The sequence below is a fragment of the Jaculus jaculus genome, chromosome 9 (genome assembly GCF_020740685.1).
Source record: "Jaculus jaculus isolate mJacJac1 chromosome 9, mJacJac1.mat.Y.cur, whole genome shotgun sequence".
In the NCBI taxonomy this organism is placed as follows: Eukaryota; Metazoa; Chordata; class Mammalia; order Rodentia; family Dipodidae; genus Jaculus; species Jaculus jaculus.
Window position 1 is genome coordinate 12,678,175 of NC_059110.1, and position 16,572 is coordinate 12,694,746.

The 16,572-nt window shown below is 42.5% G+C and overlaps 1 protein-coding gene across 1 annotated transcript in view; it reads right to left on the reverse strand.

Moving 5' to 3' along the window:
• Positions 1-6,964: 6,964 nt before the first annotated feature.
• Oprm1 (opioid receptor mu 1) overlaps positions 6,965-16,572 on the reverse strand; it is a 56,205-nt gene continuing 46,597 nt past the window's right edge. Inside the window, exon 4 of the mRNA XM_004651114.2 lies at positions 6,965-7,420. Coding sequence (XP_004651171.1) covers positions 7,382-7,420 — 39 coding nt within the window. The 3' untranslated portion in view covers positions 6,965-7,381. The remainder of the gene's footprint in view (positions 7,421-16,572) is intronic.

Here is a 16,572-nt window from a genome sequence, read left to right on the forward strand (position 1 = left end):
TCTTTTTTAAACTGGAAGCTTCAGTATTATCATGAGGAAAATAATGCTTAAAAAGGCATCCATATTTTTATACATACATCTGTGCACCTGTGCCAAGCTGTGTCCTAGTACTAATGACCTCGATGGACAGTCTCAGTTCTTAGGTGTCCCTTGAATTCATTATGGTGACACTACTTACAGCCACGAGGAATAGTCTTGTACAATTTGGCTTATGGGTTTTGTTATAGGATTTGGTTAGAAAGGATGGAGTTCATGATTAAAGTGAATAAGGAATCGTATGATCAATATGACCATCCCCATTTAGTTCTATTAGTAAATGGATGGAATTTATTAAAAACAAACAAAATGAGCCTGGTGTGATGGCTCACACCTGTAAGCCAGGTACTGGTGCAAGAGAGTTACCGCAAGCTTAAGACTGGCTTGGGCTCCTTAATGAGTTTCAGGGTATTCTGTGCCACCAAGTTAGGCCCTGTTTCAAAAAAAAATAAGAGAACACACACACACACAAACCAAACCAAAAAAAACAAGCAAGTAATCAAACTAAAATATACAAAAATCACTGGCACGTCTTCATATTCCCCTGTTTTCTATTTTTTTCCCCTCTCTTTATGTACACGTTACATGATGGATTCACAGAACGGAGTTCTGAGAACACTTACAAGATTAATATCTGCAAAACTGAAATGATAAGCCCTCAACATAACCTGTTGTTTGAATCTAATTCATACAGATTCAAGGGCTTGCATGGAAAGTGGCAGCTGGGCAGGAGGCCTGTTGATTTTTCTCTATTCCCTTGAGAAATAAGGGCCCTGAATTTCCATAAAGCAAATGAGTTTTGAGTTAATACAGCAGTGATCAGTAGCAGCTCCCCACTGAGTAAGAGCAGGGTGAGCCTGGGGCCAGATGGGAACAAACTGTCTCACAGCCAAAGACAGTAACAGGAAGCCTTGTAATTTTCCTGTTTTCTGAAGGAAGCCCAGCGGAGGTAGGCGCAGCCATCAGGAATCAGGTTCACCACCTGCGGAGATAGATGCCTGAGACCAAGAATGGGCTCAGGGGTTGCTTGTCTTTGTAGAGCGCTGGGTGCTCTAACTGGTTCTATGGTTAAGGTGGCAGTGAAAGGGAGCCCTTATTCGTGCATGTGGGGCATGGGGTGGCCGTGAGGTCAGGCTGTGGGCTCAGGCATGTCCTGCTGAGTAGGCAGTGCTGGCTTCCTACACTGGTCGTTGCTAAAGGAAGTCTGTTCGGGAGAGAAGAAGGGCTGGTAGATGCTGATCGGAGGTGGACACATCCGACACACTTTAGGCAGAAGTGGGGATGGGTGAACGCACACAATTATGCAATGGTCAGAACCGACATCTCTCCACGTTAGAAAACAAGCAAGCAAGCAATAACACTAGAAGAGACATTTTTTTTAGGAGCAGCTGGGAAGATGGCTCAGCAGTGAAAGATGTTGGCTTACAAAGCTTGCTGGCCCAGGTTTGATTCCTCAGCCAGCCAGATAAAAACTGGACGGATGTTTGTTTGCAGCAGCAGCAGGAGATCCTGACATGCATGTGTGCCACACATACACACACATACTCTCCCTCTCTCTTTCTTTCTCTCTCTCTCTCTCTCTCTCATTAAAACATCTGTTTAGAGGACTAATGGAGAGGGAGAGGGGTAAGAAAGGCTGGGTAGTGGGTATGAGGATATACTTAACCTAAAATAAATACTTGAATGAAAATGTCCTTATATAAAGATGTCATGCAGAGTGAATATATACAGTGAAAAATTTTTTAGAAACTAGGAAAATAAGAAATACCCAATGGTCTATGTTCTACTAATTTGACCTCTCTCTCTCTCTCTCCCTCTCAATCTCTCTCTCTCTCTTTTTTTTTTTTTTTGGACGTTCCTGATAGAATCCTATAGTGATAAATGTAATAAATTAAAATGTAAATAAGCTTTGGTCCACAATATGAGAAAAGACATACATATCATTCTAACGGGAATAAAATAGGATTGAAAATTGAAAACTATATCTTAAGGCTGTGCTGAGAAATAAATTGTTTCTTCTCTGGGGCCTAAAGAACTCCAGCGTCTCTCAAGATCCAGCAGGATGTCTGGGCTGACCTATGCTTGGAAATCCTTAACGTGTGTAAGGAGTGCCAGTGGCCTGGAACTAGGCTTTCTGGGAAACCCGGAAGCTGGGCCCCCTAGGCACCCCGTGACTACAGGAGGTACCCCTTGATTTGTAGGCCTTGTTGTTCTGACCTCACATGAATGTGAGGAGGTGGTTGTTGCCACTGTAATCAAATATCCCTGGCAAGCTGGATCCCATCTTCTCAGGGAACCAGTGTAAGGAATTTAAGTCATCCAGGTTCTATCATGAGGCGTTTTTTATTGGGTTGGGGGGGGGTCTTCTGTCCTCTTAGAAATTGAGAAAATCCCAGTTGTCTTCTAATTTTCCTCTAAGTCAATGAAGTCACAACCACGATGTTACAGAAATGTCATCTCTTCTTTTCTCTGCTTGTGTTAATTAAAGCAGTTTTACTGTGCCCAAAATACTAACTTTCACTCACCCTGTTTCAAGTATATGGCTGTTCAGTTTCACGCAGAATCTTAAGAACATTGCTTTTACTTCCCCCTTTCTGTACTTAAAACTAGAACCAGTGATATCACTTGAAGGACATAAACATATCTACAATTACATTGAAACATAGGGGACTGTTTGGATTAACACTAAGTACTGTACAAAGGTTTGGCATCGTATTTGTTCTGTTTCAACAACGAAGTCTTCCTACCTTCCTCTGCCACTTTGTGAAATTTACATGTAATTTCCAAGTGCAGATTTTAATGAAGTTCTCACTGTAAACACAGGAAATGCAACCTGATTTGAGAAGAAGCATTATTAAATTGTGCTAAATGTGCAATGAACAGAACTCTGAAAAGCTAATCTTTCTCAGAAAAGGTCTAGAAAGGTCTAGAAAGGGTCTAGAAGCATCTTTCATGTAGTTAAATAAGAAGAAAAGGTGATTTCAAAGATTGATACATATAGCTTTACTATTTGCTGGGTGCTAAAATTCCTTTAAATGTACAGACAGCATTTATTAGTATTTCATTGAAAAAGAAAGTAAGTCTGGTTATAGGACACACGGTCGGTTCACCCCATTAGTCTTTTCATAAGCCTAGCTCTCAAGTTTAATGGTCAGTAGGTTCGTAACCCAAGTATCTGAAACTCAGTAGAGCTGCTTGGATTAAACTGAACTTGACCATCTGCTTACTCTAAGAAATGCCATGGGCTTACATGACAGGACATGACCATTGCCATGCCCTGTTGCCCATGAAGCTGTTGACCTCTGAGTTTACTGGTTTACTTGCTTCCCAATCAGTGAGTCTTGCTCACAATTCCTTGTACTTTTATTTTTTTTTTGCTTTGTGTGTATACATGTGTAGTATGCATGCATGTTCATATATGTATGGGCACGGATATGTGTGTGGGTATGCCTGCCTGTGGAAGTTACATGTTGGTGTCTCCATTTCATGCTTGCTCACTTTATTTAATTTTTTTGTTTATTATTTCTTTATTTATTTGAGAGTGACAGAGAGAAGGAGGGAGAGAGGGAGAGAGAATGGGCGCACCAGGGCCTCCAGCCACTGCAAATGAACTCCAGACACGTGCGCCCCTTTGTGCATCTGGCAAACGTGGGTCCTTGGGAATCCAGCCTCAAACCGGGGTCATTAGGCTTCACAGGCAAGCGCTTAACCGCTAAGCCATCTCTCCAGCCCCTCACTTTATTTTTATGAGACAGGGTCTGTCACTGAACCAATATTCACTGATTTGGCTAGATTTGCCAGCTAGCAAGCCCAGGGGTCCCCTGGTCACCGTCACCCCAGCGCTGCGATCACAGGGACACACACTGTATCAAGCATGTTATGTGTGTGGTGAGATATTTAAATTCATGTGCTCATGCTGATACCCCACCCAGCCATCTCCCTAGCTCCCACTTCTAATATCTTCATGGAAGTGAAGAATGTTCACTGTAGGAAGAAGTTATTTCTAATGAAATTCAAATGGCTCCTGGATAGATGTTACCAAGTTGGGCCCTTTCACGGGCTTTTGCCTTAAGCCTGAGGGACCGATGTCTCAGACACATCCACATGCCTGTTTGCTGAGCCATTGCAAACTGAGGAAGACACATGCTCTTCTCAGTGTTTGTGGCAAGTCAGGTATAGATGGCTCCTAGTAAAGCTCCCAAGGCTCTGCTGGTTACTGTTTTGTTTTGTCGGCCTGGATAGTTTCCATGTGTACTTTTCACCACAAATGGGAAGTCATTATTACTACCCTCTGTACTAAGCTTTCTTTTTTTCTTTAATACATCATCTCACTTGACTTTACTCATGACCCTCCTGCTATTGTCCAAGCTTTCAATGTGACTGAAGCTTAGGCAAGCTTGAATAGGTCACTGAAAATCACCAATTTTTTTTTTAAAACACAACTTCACACTGTCTGCTCAGATATTTATTGGCATGACCTTCAAACCCAAATCATCAGTGTCTTTTCTAAACTCAGTGGTAGAAATGAACGTCTGACTCAGGCCCCTCCAAAGTCTTGCCTCCACACCCCGCTGAGATGAGTGAAGGTGTGCTTCAGTCCTTTCCTTTCCTTTCTAGAGGTTGTTCTGAAGAGAAGGGTGTAGGGGCAAAACAGCAGTGAGGGTTAAAGCTGAAAGAAAAGAGGGCAACATGTGCCTCGAACTAAGGGCACTAGGATTCTCATAGCATCTAGTTTCCCCAGCAGCAGAACTTCCCTTTTATGTCCAATCTCCATTCCTGGGGCACCAAATGTGAAAGAGACTCCATTCAGAAGGGCAACAGAGAAATCAGACGAATGAACAAGGCAGAGCTTCGTATTTTCTTCACCTTACAAATTCCCATCAGCACTCCTCAACTGAATCTATGTCCGTGGCAGTTCTAACAAACTCACAGGGAAAATGCCTTTCTATTCAGCAACTTGACCCCATCTTACTTGCTTTAGAATAGATTTTGGAAATGAACCCCTTGATTGTGTGTTCTTTGTAGATTCTGAAAGACGGCACGGGTGAACCTTGTGTACACACGTGATACTTGTAGAAAAAGCTGGATCACCTCCTACATCAAGATCAAGTTTCTCTCAACCACATGCAGGCTAATTCATACCAGGCAGGAGTGAGACATTAGGCGGAAACAGTAGTAGCCAAGAAATAGCCTGATGAGCAGAAAGTAACGCTACATCATCCCTTGAGAGAAATACGAGTTCTCACAGCAGACTAAAAGCAAGAATCTTCCTCTCTACCATTTATGTACAAATATTTCATTCTCCCTAATGTATTTCATTTGCCTTATCCATTTTAAAATTCTAAATCACCTTAAGGTTCTGGTTTTAATTACTTTGATCAGAAAATAAAAACAAAAGAAAAGAAAAAAGAAACATAATGCACATCTAACCTGAGACATAATTTCTGAGAAATGGAGGTTATTAGAGGCAAACGCCAGGCATAATCAAAAGGAAACATTAAAACACTTATCTTGGGTTTTTTTTTTTTTTTTTCCTCCTCTAATGGATACATGGCTGGGTCCACACAATTACAACGGATCATCTCAGAGACAGTAAATTCAGTTATTCTGATCCGCAGCAGCTAGCTTCTGGAAGTGCTGGGTTGGCTGTCTGATGCTCGCTTGTGCCTTGTTAAACAGGTGTGCATTGCACACCTGGATCTTCTGGCTGGCTGTTGCGAACTCTGTGAGATACTTGTCAGGGGACCAAGGACTCTGTTTTCCACTACCACCTCCATAGCCAATGAAAAAGAGCTCGATTCATTTGGTTGATGCCTGTGCAAGTTCAAGCTGAATGCCTTGGCATGAGTCATCTGACATGGGCGTCCTCACAGATTTAATAAAATGGGGCACTGCCAAGTCTCAACTGAACAAGGAAATCTGGTCAGAGGGGCGGCTTGTCCTAGGACAAGTACATAGAAGACGGACATATTACAAAGGAAATCTTGACATTGAGCAAAGATTAAAAAGACCAAAATATTGGCGATGGTAACATACAAATGCAAGTCTTGTAGGAGATGATTTCACGTCCAAATAACAACATAGGTTAGAAAATAGATCCCAGATTTTTCTGTATGGTTATTTGAATCTGCCTTGTGATTAATTTTATTTTTGGTTTTGGAGGTAGGGTCTCACTCTAGCCCAGACTGATCTGGAATTCATTCTGTATTCTCAGGGTGGCCTCAAACTCATGGCGATCCTCCTACCTCTGCCTCCCAAGTGCTGGGATTAAAGGCGTGCACCACCACACCCGGCTTGTGATTAATTTTATCAGGTCCACATATTTTTTTTTTTTAAGTACACACTTAAACTTTCCTGGCATTCAATGAAAACATTTTATCATATTGTTTTAAAAGATACTACTCTTCTGAGCCAAGTTTAAAAAATAATGGAAAGACAGATTCAGGATGGGGAAATTACTAAAAAAAAATGAAGTGTGCAAAAAGATTGGCTTCTCGTGTGGACGGCATGATGAGCCCATTGGGGGATTTCTTGACCTGGACTTCCAAGAGCCTTCACGTAGCAGCAAGAGAATGCACCGTCAAAGTCGGGGAGCAAACACTGAAAACCTGGAATGGACTCTCCCTCACTGTGACCGTCAGGATGTGCTTTCAGCATGAGGAGCCACCGTTCTGCCACTGATAGACATGTGACCGGGCTTCAGATTCATTTTCATCGTCACCATCACTGTGGAGCTGGGGAGAGAGACATGACTGTTCTCTCAAACAACACCAAACCGAAAAGCGGATGTGTGCGGGATGTCCTCGGCCAATGAGAATGTGATGGTGAGCATGACACTTCAAAAGTAATGCATTGTCTCACAAACGACCAGAGAGCCTGGTCCTTTCACAGAGGGTGATGTGAGGGTGGGTGGGGGGGTGGGGGGGGGTCAGAGGTAGCATTTACTTGACATGTTACTATAGTAACGTTGACAATCGATGGGCTTTCTTTCACTAGGTCATAAACATTTGCTCAAAAATAGACACTACATACAGAAGGGTCGCCTTCTATGACGACCTTAGTTGACACACCGCGGAGCATTGTGGTCACCTGGGTGTGCTCCTGGTGATGACGTACATGAGCTGATTCACTAGTGGGAAGCAGTCTGCTCCTTTCAGGTGCTTGGCACAGTTCAGATGTCCCTCCAGTGTGCAGAGTGGAGTAACAGAGAGATCAGACTTTTGATGACTCAGGATCAGGCACTGTCTTAGGAAACCAGAGGCTCCTATGCATCTTGGTAGCGACCTACTTCCATGAAGATGGTGGCCTCCAAGCTCAGTGGGAGTCGGGATGGCACAGGGCCCTGTTAGGGCAATGGGGCAGTTTCTGCTTCCAGATTTTCTAGCTGCAAGGAGAGAAAGAGTGGAGACAGCCATTACTTTACGTTCTGTCACAACGTACGTGCACTTGGGCATCTGCTAGAGGTCAGAACGGTATTGTCTACTTTCACCTGCAACTCTGTTTATGCTAAATGTCAGCATATTCGTTAACCTTTTCCTAATTGTGGATGGATGCCATGTGGCCAGCTCTGCTTCTTGCTCCTGCACTGTGCCCTCCCCACCTTGATGGAACGTAACCTTTAACTGTAAGCCGGAATAACCCTCCTCTTTCAACTGCTTTCCTCTCAGGTATTTTGTTACAGCAACAAGAAGGGTAATTAATATAGCCCTTTGCTTCTGAATATTTTAGTATATGTTTCCCAAGAGCAAAGACTGCATCAGATTACTGTCAACTCATAAAAGGCAGGCCAGCATGGGCCAAAGGTCACCCTTGCTGACTGTGCCAAAGACGCCTGTCCCTAGGCTGACCCTTTCTGTAGCTCGTCACGGAGGCAGTTAAGACAGTTGGGTGAGCACAGCTCTGACCTCTGTGTCAGCACTTGCTCTGGGAGGAGGGTGTTTGTTGATCCTCTAGGTGCTGCGACTCTGGCTCTGGGTCCGTCAACCATGACAGAACTCATTGCGTGTGTGGCTGCCATCTGGTTCCTTTGCATTGCCCTGCGGGATTTGTGGACAGGGGAAGTGGCACCAGCATGCTAACACTCCTGTTGTCTGCTTGTGCTGGAACGAACCTAAACTTTTCCATATTCTTGTTGCAGCGCACAAAGGCACTGTAGCAAGACCACCTGCTTGCTTGCTTAGTCATCTCCTTTGGAGCCTAGTTAGTTTAGGCCATCTTCTGAGAAGTCGGGATTCTTGTCAGGCAAAGTGGAATAAAGTTCAGAAGGCCAAGAGAGACAAGGAATCTTCCAAAGCACATCAATCAATCAATCAATCAATCAATCCATCCATCCATCCATCCATCCATCCATCCACAAAGTAGGAGACACAGGCTCATGGGCTGGCTTCAGGCACCATTTGGACACTACCTGGGGTCCTTGCCAAAGAAGCACAGAAGGTAGCAATGAATGACCGCTGTTCATTCTACCTGCTGAGGAACATGAGTTCAGTTCAAGGATGGTGGCTGAGAGGTGAGGATGAAAACTTAACAAGGGGCTATAGTTGCCTCTTGGGGTGAGGAGACACTGGGCCCCATCAGGGATGAAATCACAGCCATACTAAGCACTAAGTCGCACATAGACGTGTCTGAAGGAAAGCATATTCAGGTAGAGAGCACAGGCCCATGGACAGAGGCAAAGGAAGAGCAGGGCTCCTATGATCGATGGACCAGGGGTATGTAAGCTACTTGATCTCGCATCGTTGTGACGACGGAGTGGTTACGTCTTCACCTGTCACCAGTGGCACCCCAGTGATCTCACACGAGTCCTTGTCTTTAGACTATGCTGCTGCGTAGTACACTGAGATGTTTTCATGCCCCATCCCAATGTTGGCTACTCCTGATGTCTGTTTTAACCTGAGCTGAATTCCTCGAAGTCAACTTTCATGAAATGCCACGAAGAACCTATTGAAAGCTTGATGGCTTATATTGGTTTAGATTCAGATGTGTCCTGGACAGAATGTTTGACCTGGTAAGATTTCCCTTCCTTTTAAGGTCAAAGAGTTTACCGTCATTCAGACTCGGAGAACTTGCACCCTCAGCTGTACTAACGATGGCCAGAAGACACCCAGGATAAACATACAACTTAAACCACGTTACATGCTGGTCATGCGAAACAAAGCTCAGAAGGGAAAACCTAACTTCCTCCAGAGAGACGTGATCATAGGGCAACATGGATATGCCTGTGTAGACAGCGGTACCACAAGAAGAGTCTGCTCATATGATTACCGTATGAACTCATGTTGACTTACTGCTGGGATGGGTTTCCCCAAAAGGCAGATAATTCTCACAGGAGAAACTCTCCATGCTTCTGAAAAACCCAGTTCCTTCATGGATATCAATGTTCTTCTGGTGAAGAAACTAGAAAGTCCCTTGGCTGCCCCAGAGCCCCTTCCTTCTTTAGAACCTCTATAACCTTTCCTTGACCAATCAGAAGATGGACGCTCTATTGATAGCACAAAGGAGATACATGAGACATCTAGTGTGTGTGAGTGTGCTTGTGTGCGTGGGCATGTGTGTGTGTGTGTGTGTGTGTGTGTGTGTGTGTGCAGAATATAACTACTGTGCCTTTTTTTCAATATGCTTGAGTTGATCAGTAAGTACTGGGTTCTTTTGATGGGCAAGGAGCATGCATTTAATCAGACAGATTTGAAAGAGAATAAAATGGGACAGGATGTAATTGTGGCCATTGGGTGAGGTTGATTGGACTTCCTGCTATGCAGTACGGTTGCTTCGCCAAAAGCTGACAGTTTAATTGACGCTGATAATTTACATGTTTGTTCCACAGAACATGAGCATTCACAATGCCCATGATGTCCAGGGGAGATTTTCCTGTTCCGAAAGAGCTACTTGTAGAGACGGGATGGTGAGACCCACACAAGGCAGACCGCCCTCAGCTTTTGATTCCCATCTGTGTTTTAAAAAGAAACAATTTAGAGTTCTAGAATGAGGAAAGGAAACCACAGCTTTGATTAAAGGATGAAATTGCAACGAAGCTCATGAAAAATGCAACATCACAATACAATGGCCCTGTATGGCCAGAAAAAAAAAAAAAAATCCAATAGGATCTAGGGACTCATGGTAGGTGATTGGCATTATCGTCTTGGGTGTTCTAGAATGTAGACTATAGTCCTGGGCAAGCAACACTGTGCCTGAAAATGAACCAGTTGTCAATGACATCACCTGTTATACCATTTGGACTTCGGTCTTGTCTTTTTCTTAACACTCTTTGCAACCAAAGATGAAGACCTTGCACTTGACTGACCCTCCACAGCATGCTAGTTCACTGCGCAGGTGCTATGTGCTTCTCCTGCTATTTGCTGCCTCATGGGAGAATCAAAACACAGGCCTACGAGGGACTGGGGCCGTGTCCCAGCAGGTGACGGTGCTTGCTGTACAAGTGTGAGGAGCTGCGTTTGATCCCTAGCACCCAAGCAAAAAGTGGGACTGGTTGCACACGCAGGTCACCCCAGTGCTGGGGAGCTGGAGACGGCGGGGGGGGGGGATCACTGGAGCTCTCAGATTAGCCATTCTAACCCAAGAGTCAGGAACTCCAGGGTCAGGGAGAGGCTCTGTCTCAGGGAAATAAGATGAAAGAGTGACAGAGGAGAGCACATGACATCTTCCCCTGTATGTATGCGTGCACAAGGAGTCATGCAGTGAGACACGACACGGGACAAGGCTCTGCCCTGCCATGCGTACGCTCCTGCCTTTCTGCCTTTCTGTCGGCTCCATTGCACCACACTGTTTTTGTCAGCCATAGGGGTGTGACCAGCTGCTCTGCTCGCTCAGGTTTCTCCTTGGAACTCTCTTCCATTGTCTACATCTCGGCTCCCTCCCCCGCCCCCACAGAGACCAATGTTCCTGCCGACCTGGCAACTGACATTAGATATAATACTTCGATACGTACATGCAATAGAGTTCTCTCATGTTAATTCTCTCTCTCTCTTTTTTTTGTCAACAGTGTTTAAACTATTATTTTTCCAGGAAGTCAACTTGAAGGTCCCTTTTGCCCTATTTTATAGAAAAAAAAAATACGAGCTTTGAAAAGCTTTTAAGCTTCAAACTGAAGCTTATTTAAGGGACTGTTAGTCCCTCTCCAGGCAAAGGTTGATATGTATTTCCTGTAGTTTCAGAGCTGGAAAAAGTCTGTAAGAGATTATGCCTCTCACGTTCATCAATCTATGGAAGGAACTATACTCCCGAGAAGATGAGGTGGTGCGCCGCAGTGTGTTGGATGCAAATGCCGATTTAATGTTGCCATTTCGCAGCTGCTCTTCTGACTCCCATTTTCTCTTCCCTATTAGAGTTGCTATCAAAAGTTGTAATCAAAGCCCATCACTGAATTAGGTACTTTTGAAGCTGATCAGAATTTTAGCCTGTAATAGACTTCAAAACTCTCGTTTATTATTGAAAACATAAAAAAAAAACAAAAAAACAAAACCAAACCACCCAGAGCCACACAAAAGCCCTGTGGACTTGGTGACTCATAGACAAAGATACCACAGGAAGCTCATCCCTTCCTCTTAGCTCCAGCCAGACTTGGATTTCAACTTAGTCCTGTTTGTTCATGACAGGGCTGTGTGCAATATGGGGGCAAGAATCTTGTGAGAATGTGGCAGAAGCTTCTATCCCATGACAGAAATTTACATAGGATGTGTCTTTCACCTACAACGAGCAGATTCTATGCCACTACCATCCTGTACTTCATTATAGGTCTGTCTGCCATATGGGCCGAGAAGCTCGACACAGCGTCTCTAAAACACAGCGACACAGTGGGAGAGAATACGGCAATTTCAGAAAAGCAGAACTGAAGGAGCCTCTTGCGGCTCAAAGCAGCCACATTTAATATGGCACATGCTTCCTCATGATCTCAATGGAAGCTGATTTTGCTCACAACAATAAATCTTTTCCATCACCAAAGAACACTTGGTGACTGCCTTTGCAGTCCACTCAGAGTAACTGGCTCTAGTCTCTGAATGGGGTAACCAACCAAGTTTTCATTCTAGGCAGTCAAAAGAGGCTGAGAAATGCTCATGATCACACAACCAGACGAGAGCATGGGATGCTAGACTCACACTGGTAGTCCCCAGTAAGGTTGGTACCACAACCCAGGTACCATGACTTCCAAGCTTGTGTTTTGTGATGAGGAGATATTGTAATAGTCAATCTTTGGTATGCACCTCTCAGTTCCACATTCACACGTTTTAAACTATGTTTAATTTTCTGCAGTGACACTTTATTCAAAGCAAAAGAATGTGTCAGCTATGAAACTTACTCTTAGCAATGTGCAATTTAGTTCACTAAAAACATATCCCAAAGCTATATAGACATCTCCCTTATAATTATAACCAGTAAGTGGCAATCTTCTGAACAAAGCAAAAGTGAGAACCCAAACCTGCTTTGTTTTCAAAGAAATGACGTTTGACTGTTGTGTTTGTATACTGTAGTGCTTAGATTACTTATTTCAACCAGGTGGGAAACAAGAGTTTAAACAATCAACTTTAGAATTCTGGTGAATGTCTATAATTCTAAGACATTGCCATTAATCCTAACAAGACACTGATCTTTGGATGGACTGATGGATAACTGGGACAGATGGCCTATGGTGGGCTTGTCAAGCCTGCATTATGTGAGATGTCACAAAATTCCCTGGGAACAACTGGGTCTATGCTGGAATAAAGTTGAGTCATTTGTCTTAAAAATGAAAAGTGTGTGCATACGAAGCCTGCGTGTACTGTGTGTGTGTGTGTGTGTGTGTGTGTGTGCATATACACACACAAAAAAGCTTTTCAAAGGCTATAGAATGTTATTATATTAGTGTCAATCCCCACGACTAAAATAAGATAGAAATACACCCTGACATCTGTCTGTTGAGTTTTTACTTCATGTTTTACTGATGGTGCTAACATCTATATCTCACTCTAAGCTGAACATCTGAATCAGAAGCTTGTCTTTGATGCCCTAATGACCAAGTCTTAACCCATGAATTCCCTAACTGTTTTCTTCATGTAAGAAAATGCAGACACCTGAACATTAGAAATGTCTAGCAACAACAAGGAAGACTCAGTACCTCAAAGCTTCGAAACCTTCTCAAATTAGCTCCTGAAGTATGGCACCCATCTGCTCCTCCCAAAGTCTTTCGCTTTCCAGCTAATCATGTGCGGTTATTTGGACGTCCTCTGTCATATTACTTAGTCATCTTTGAGCACAGTGTGATTTTTATTCCATTCCAGAACTGTGTAGGCTATTGGAGTAGGCTAGAGTCACCTCAGATCTAGACACCAGAGTTCTGTGAAGGTGACTGGGAATTTCCTTAGTTTAGATGGCCTAAGTCATTTCGATGGCCTCAAAATAAAACCTCTGTGACTTTAAAAAAATACATCTGCTGTATTTTTTTTCACTTGAGTTCATTTTTTTGACTAATTTCTTTCACTAGTAACTTCTATATTTTATATTTTGTCTTACTTTTGTAGTTTTTTGGGTGCCTTATCAATCTTTTAAGTTATTCAGCATTCCTCCATGGTTGAGACTGTTAAGACTGAGTCAATTAAAAGTTTATACAGCTATGCTTTTGAACTATTAAATTTATATAAATTTATATCATAACTAAGCACAGCAAACAGTTACAGGGATCAATGCGAACTTGGCAATTCTTGTTAAGACACTATTGATCTTGACTTTACCTGATATTTATCTGTCCAGTCATTATCTAAAGAAAAAAATTAAGTTCAATTTCCATAACTGTGCTGTAAGCCTATCTTGCTTCTCAGAGGTTATCTGCTTGCTTTCTAAGTGCTCTTAGGATACGCTTGACTAACACAATCCAGATTGTGGAAACAGCTTACAAAAGTAGATATTTTGTGGTTATTGAGTTACTAACATGTTCTCATTAATCTTGGGACTCTATTTCTTTTCTTGACCTTTCCAGCTCTCCTCTCTTTCTTTGTTACTTAAGGGATTCTGATTTGCGTTTCATTAATTGTGTTTTGTCTGCAAGTTCTTTTAATGTTCGAACACTGCCAGGAGGGTTGACCTCCTTCTGAGCCTTCTCTAACAGTCTTTTCACTTTGACTGGCCTTTAATTCTTTCTTAATAATGGCTCAGGCTGCAGGTTATTAGCTTTGAAAAAGGAGCTTGAAAGAATGTTCAAACCGAGCAACCATGCCTTGCCCCGTCTTTGGTTAATGCTGAGTTCTCTCCCCGCAGCAGGAACCAGTCCTCTGAAGGGCCAAGGCAGACTTTCCTGTGAGGAGTCTGTGATGGTTCTAAGGAGGAAGGTGAAAATCGTGGTACACGGTGTCTCGTTCCCACTCTACGGCACGGCTTTAAGGATCATGACTAACTTGGACTGGGATGTCTTTTCATCTCTTCAACACAGTTGATTCCATTAGATCAGCCGTTCTCAGCTGATTCTCTGCTTCTCTTCCTCAGAGGACACTTGGCAATGTCTGGGGACCTTTTCGCTATGACAACTCAATTGAGAGTGGGTGGGGGTGGGTAGTACTGGCATTTACTGGGTAGAGGTCAGGGCTGTTGTGAAATCTCCTGCAGGGGATATGGGCTCATGACAAAGGGATTTCTGCCTCAGACATCCTTAGTGCCAAGGTTGGGAAGGCCTGGGTTATATCACTTCATATTATTCTTTGGTGTATGATTATAAATATATATATATATTTGCAAAAGACATAATTCAGCTTCTAGGGGGAAAGAAAAGGGAAATGATAATACTAATAAAGCCTTGTTGAGTGGCTGAGGATGATAGCACCTTTGTGTAACACTTTGCTTCATAGTCGTGTATCATAATTATATCAGACCTCCCTGGGGGGTTATTCCAGTTCTCACCATTCTTCTAGATGAGGAAATTAAGTAGAAAAGCGCTTCAGAAACCTACCCAAGGTCATTCTGCTAGTCAAATAATTGAACCACATGAAATACTTTAGGTTTTAATATTATAGCCATTCTTCTTGTCTAATTATAATTTTATATCACATTTTAAAATCTAATTTTCTTGTACTAGGGCTTATAGAAACATACTTACCTGAGTTTTTCTTCAGTTTTATTTTATTTTATTTTTTCTTGAGCTAGTTGGAAACTAAGTAGTTGGAAAAACAGCATCATTGTTATTTGATGTTTAGGAAGAAGGCATACATAGAAAAAAGTACATTTCTGACTTAGTTTCCCTCTGTGCAGGGAGAAGTTTAGAGAAGTTTGAAAGCAGTTTCTTCTTTATCACTTCCAGTGTTCTGAGAAATGCAACCACTTTGCAAGGGCTCAACAAATAGACTTGTATTATTGGGATTTAGATGTTAACAGCGATACATTCTACGGCTATTTGAAAGTCTGTTTGTTCCTCTGAGTTTCTAAAACCTTGGCAGAAAGTTAAAATGCTCAAATGCACGCTAGTCATAGCGTGGGCCTCATCTGCATCATTTAAAAATTTGATAAGTGGGCTGGGTGTTTGATTTCCTGGGAAGTAATGAGGCAAGGGGATCATGAGTAAGACATAATTTATTCTAGCAATTGTGGCTCTCATAATGTCATTTCCAAAATAATTCTGTTATCAAATTGTGGGAATTTACAAATATGTATTTCAACCTACCAAAAATATAGTGTTCATGATTTTTAAAAAATATTTGTTTATTTATTTGAGAGAGAGAGGAAGAAGCAGATAGAGAGAAAGAGAGAATTGGCCCCATCAGGGCTTGCAGCCACTGCAAACAAACTTCAGGCACATATGCCCCCTTATGCATCTAGCTTACATGGGTCCTAGGGAACTGAACTGGGGCCCTTAGACTTTGCAGGCAAGCTCCTTAATCACTAAGCCATTTCCCCAGTTCCCAGTGTTCGTGATTTTTGACAAGTACGAGCTGGTTGGTAGTAGGTGAATGTTATTAAAAGAGTTACTCATTTAATGTAACGGACAAATACAAATACCAAGACACCAGGAAATGGATTTTCAAACCTATAGAGGTAGAAACAAAACCAAATATGGTATTGTGGAAAGTTCAAGGAGGAAAATGTTCAATTTGGGGGTATTTAGTCCCTAAAACTACATGGCATAGAAGATAGAATGACACATTTCAAAGTACCAAATCTCAAAAATGATAATATTTTTATCGTACATGGCTATAATATAAGAATTTGCCATTGAAATATAGCCAAATAAGATAACATCTCAGTGAAAATTAAGTTTTAAAGGAAAAAAAAATATTGGGCTGGAGAGATGGCTTAGTGGTTAAGGCACATGCCTGTGAAGCCTAAGGACCCAGGTTTGATTCTCCAGGTCCCACATAACCCAGATACACATGGTGGCACATGCATCTGGAGTTTGTTTGCAGTTGCTAGAGGCCCTGGCACACCTATGCTCTCTTTCCTCCTTTCTGTCTCTAACAAATAAATAAAAATAAAATCTTTAAAAACTGTTGCTACATTTTATTTGTAATGTGCATTACTGGGAACAGCGAACACAAGAAAATATGTTATTAATTATATCAGTTC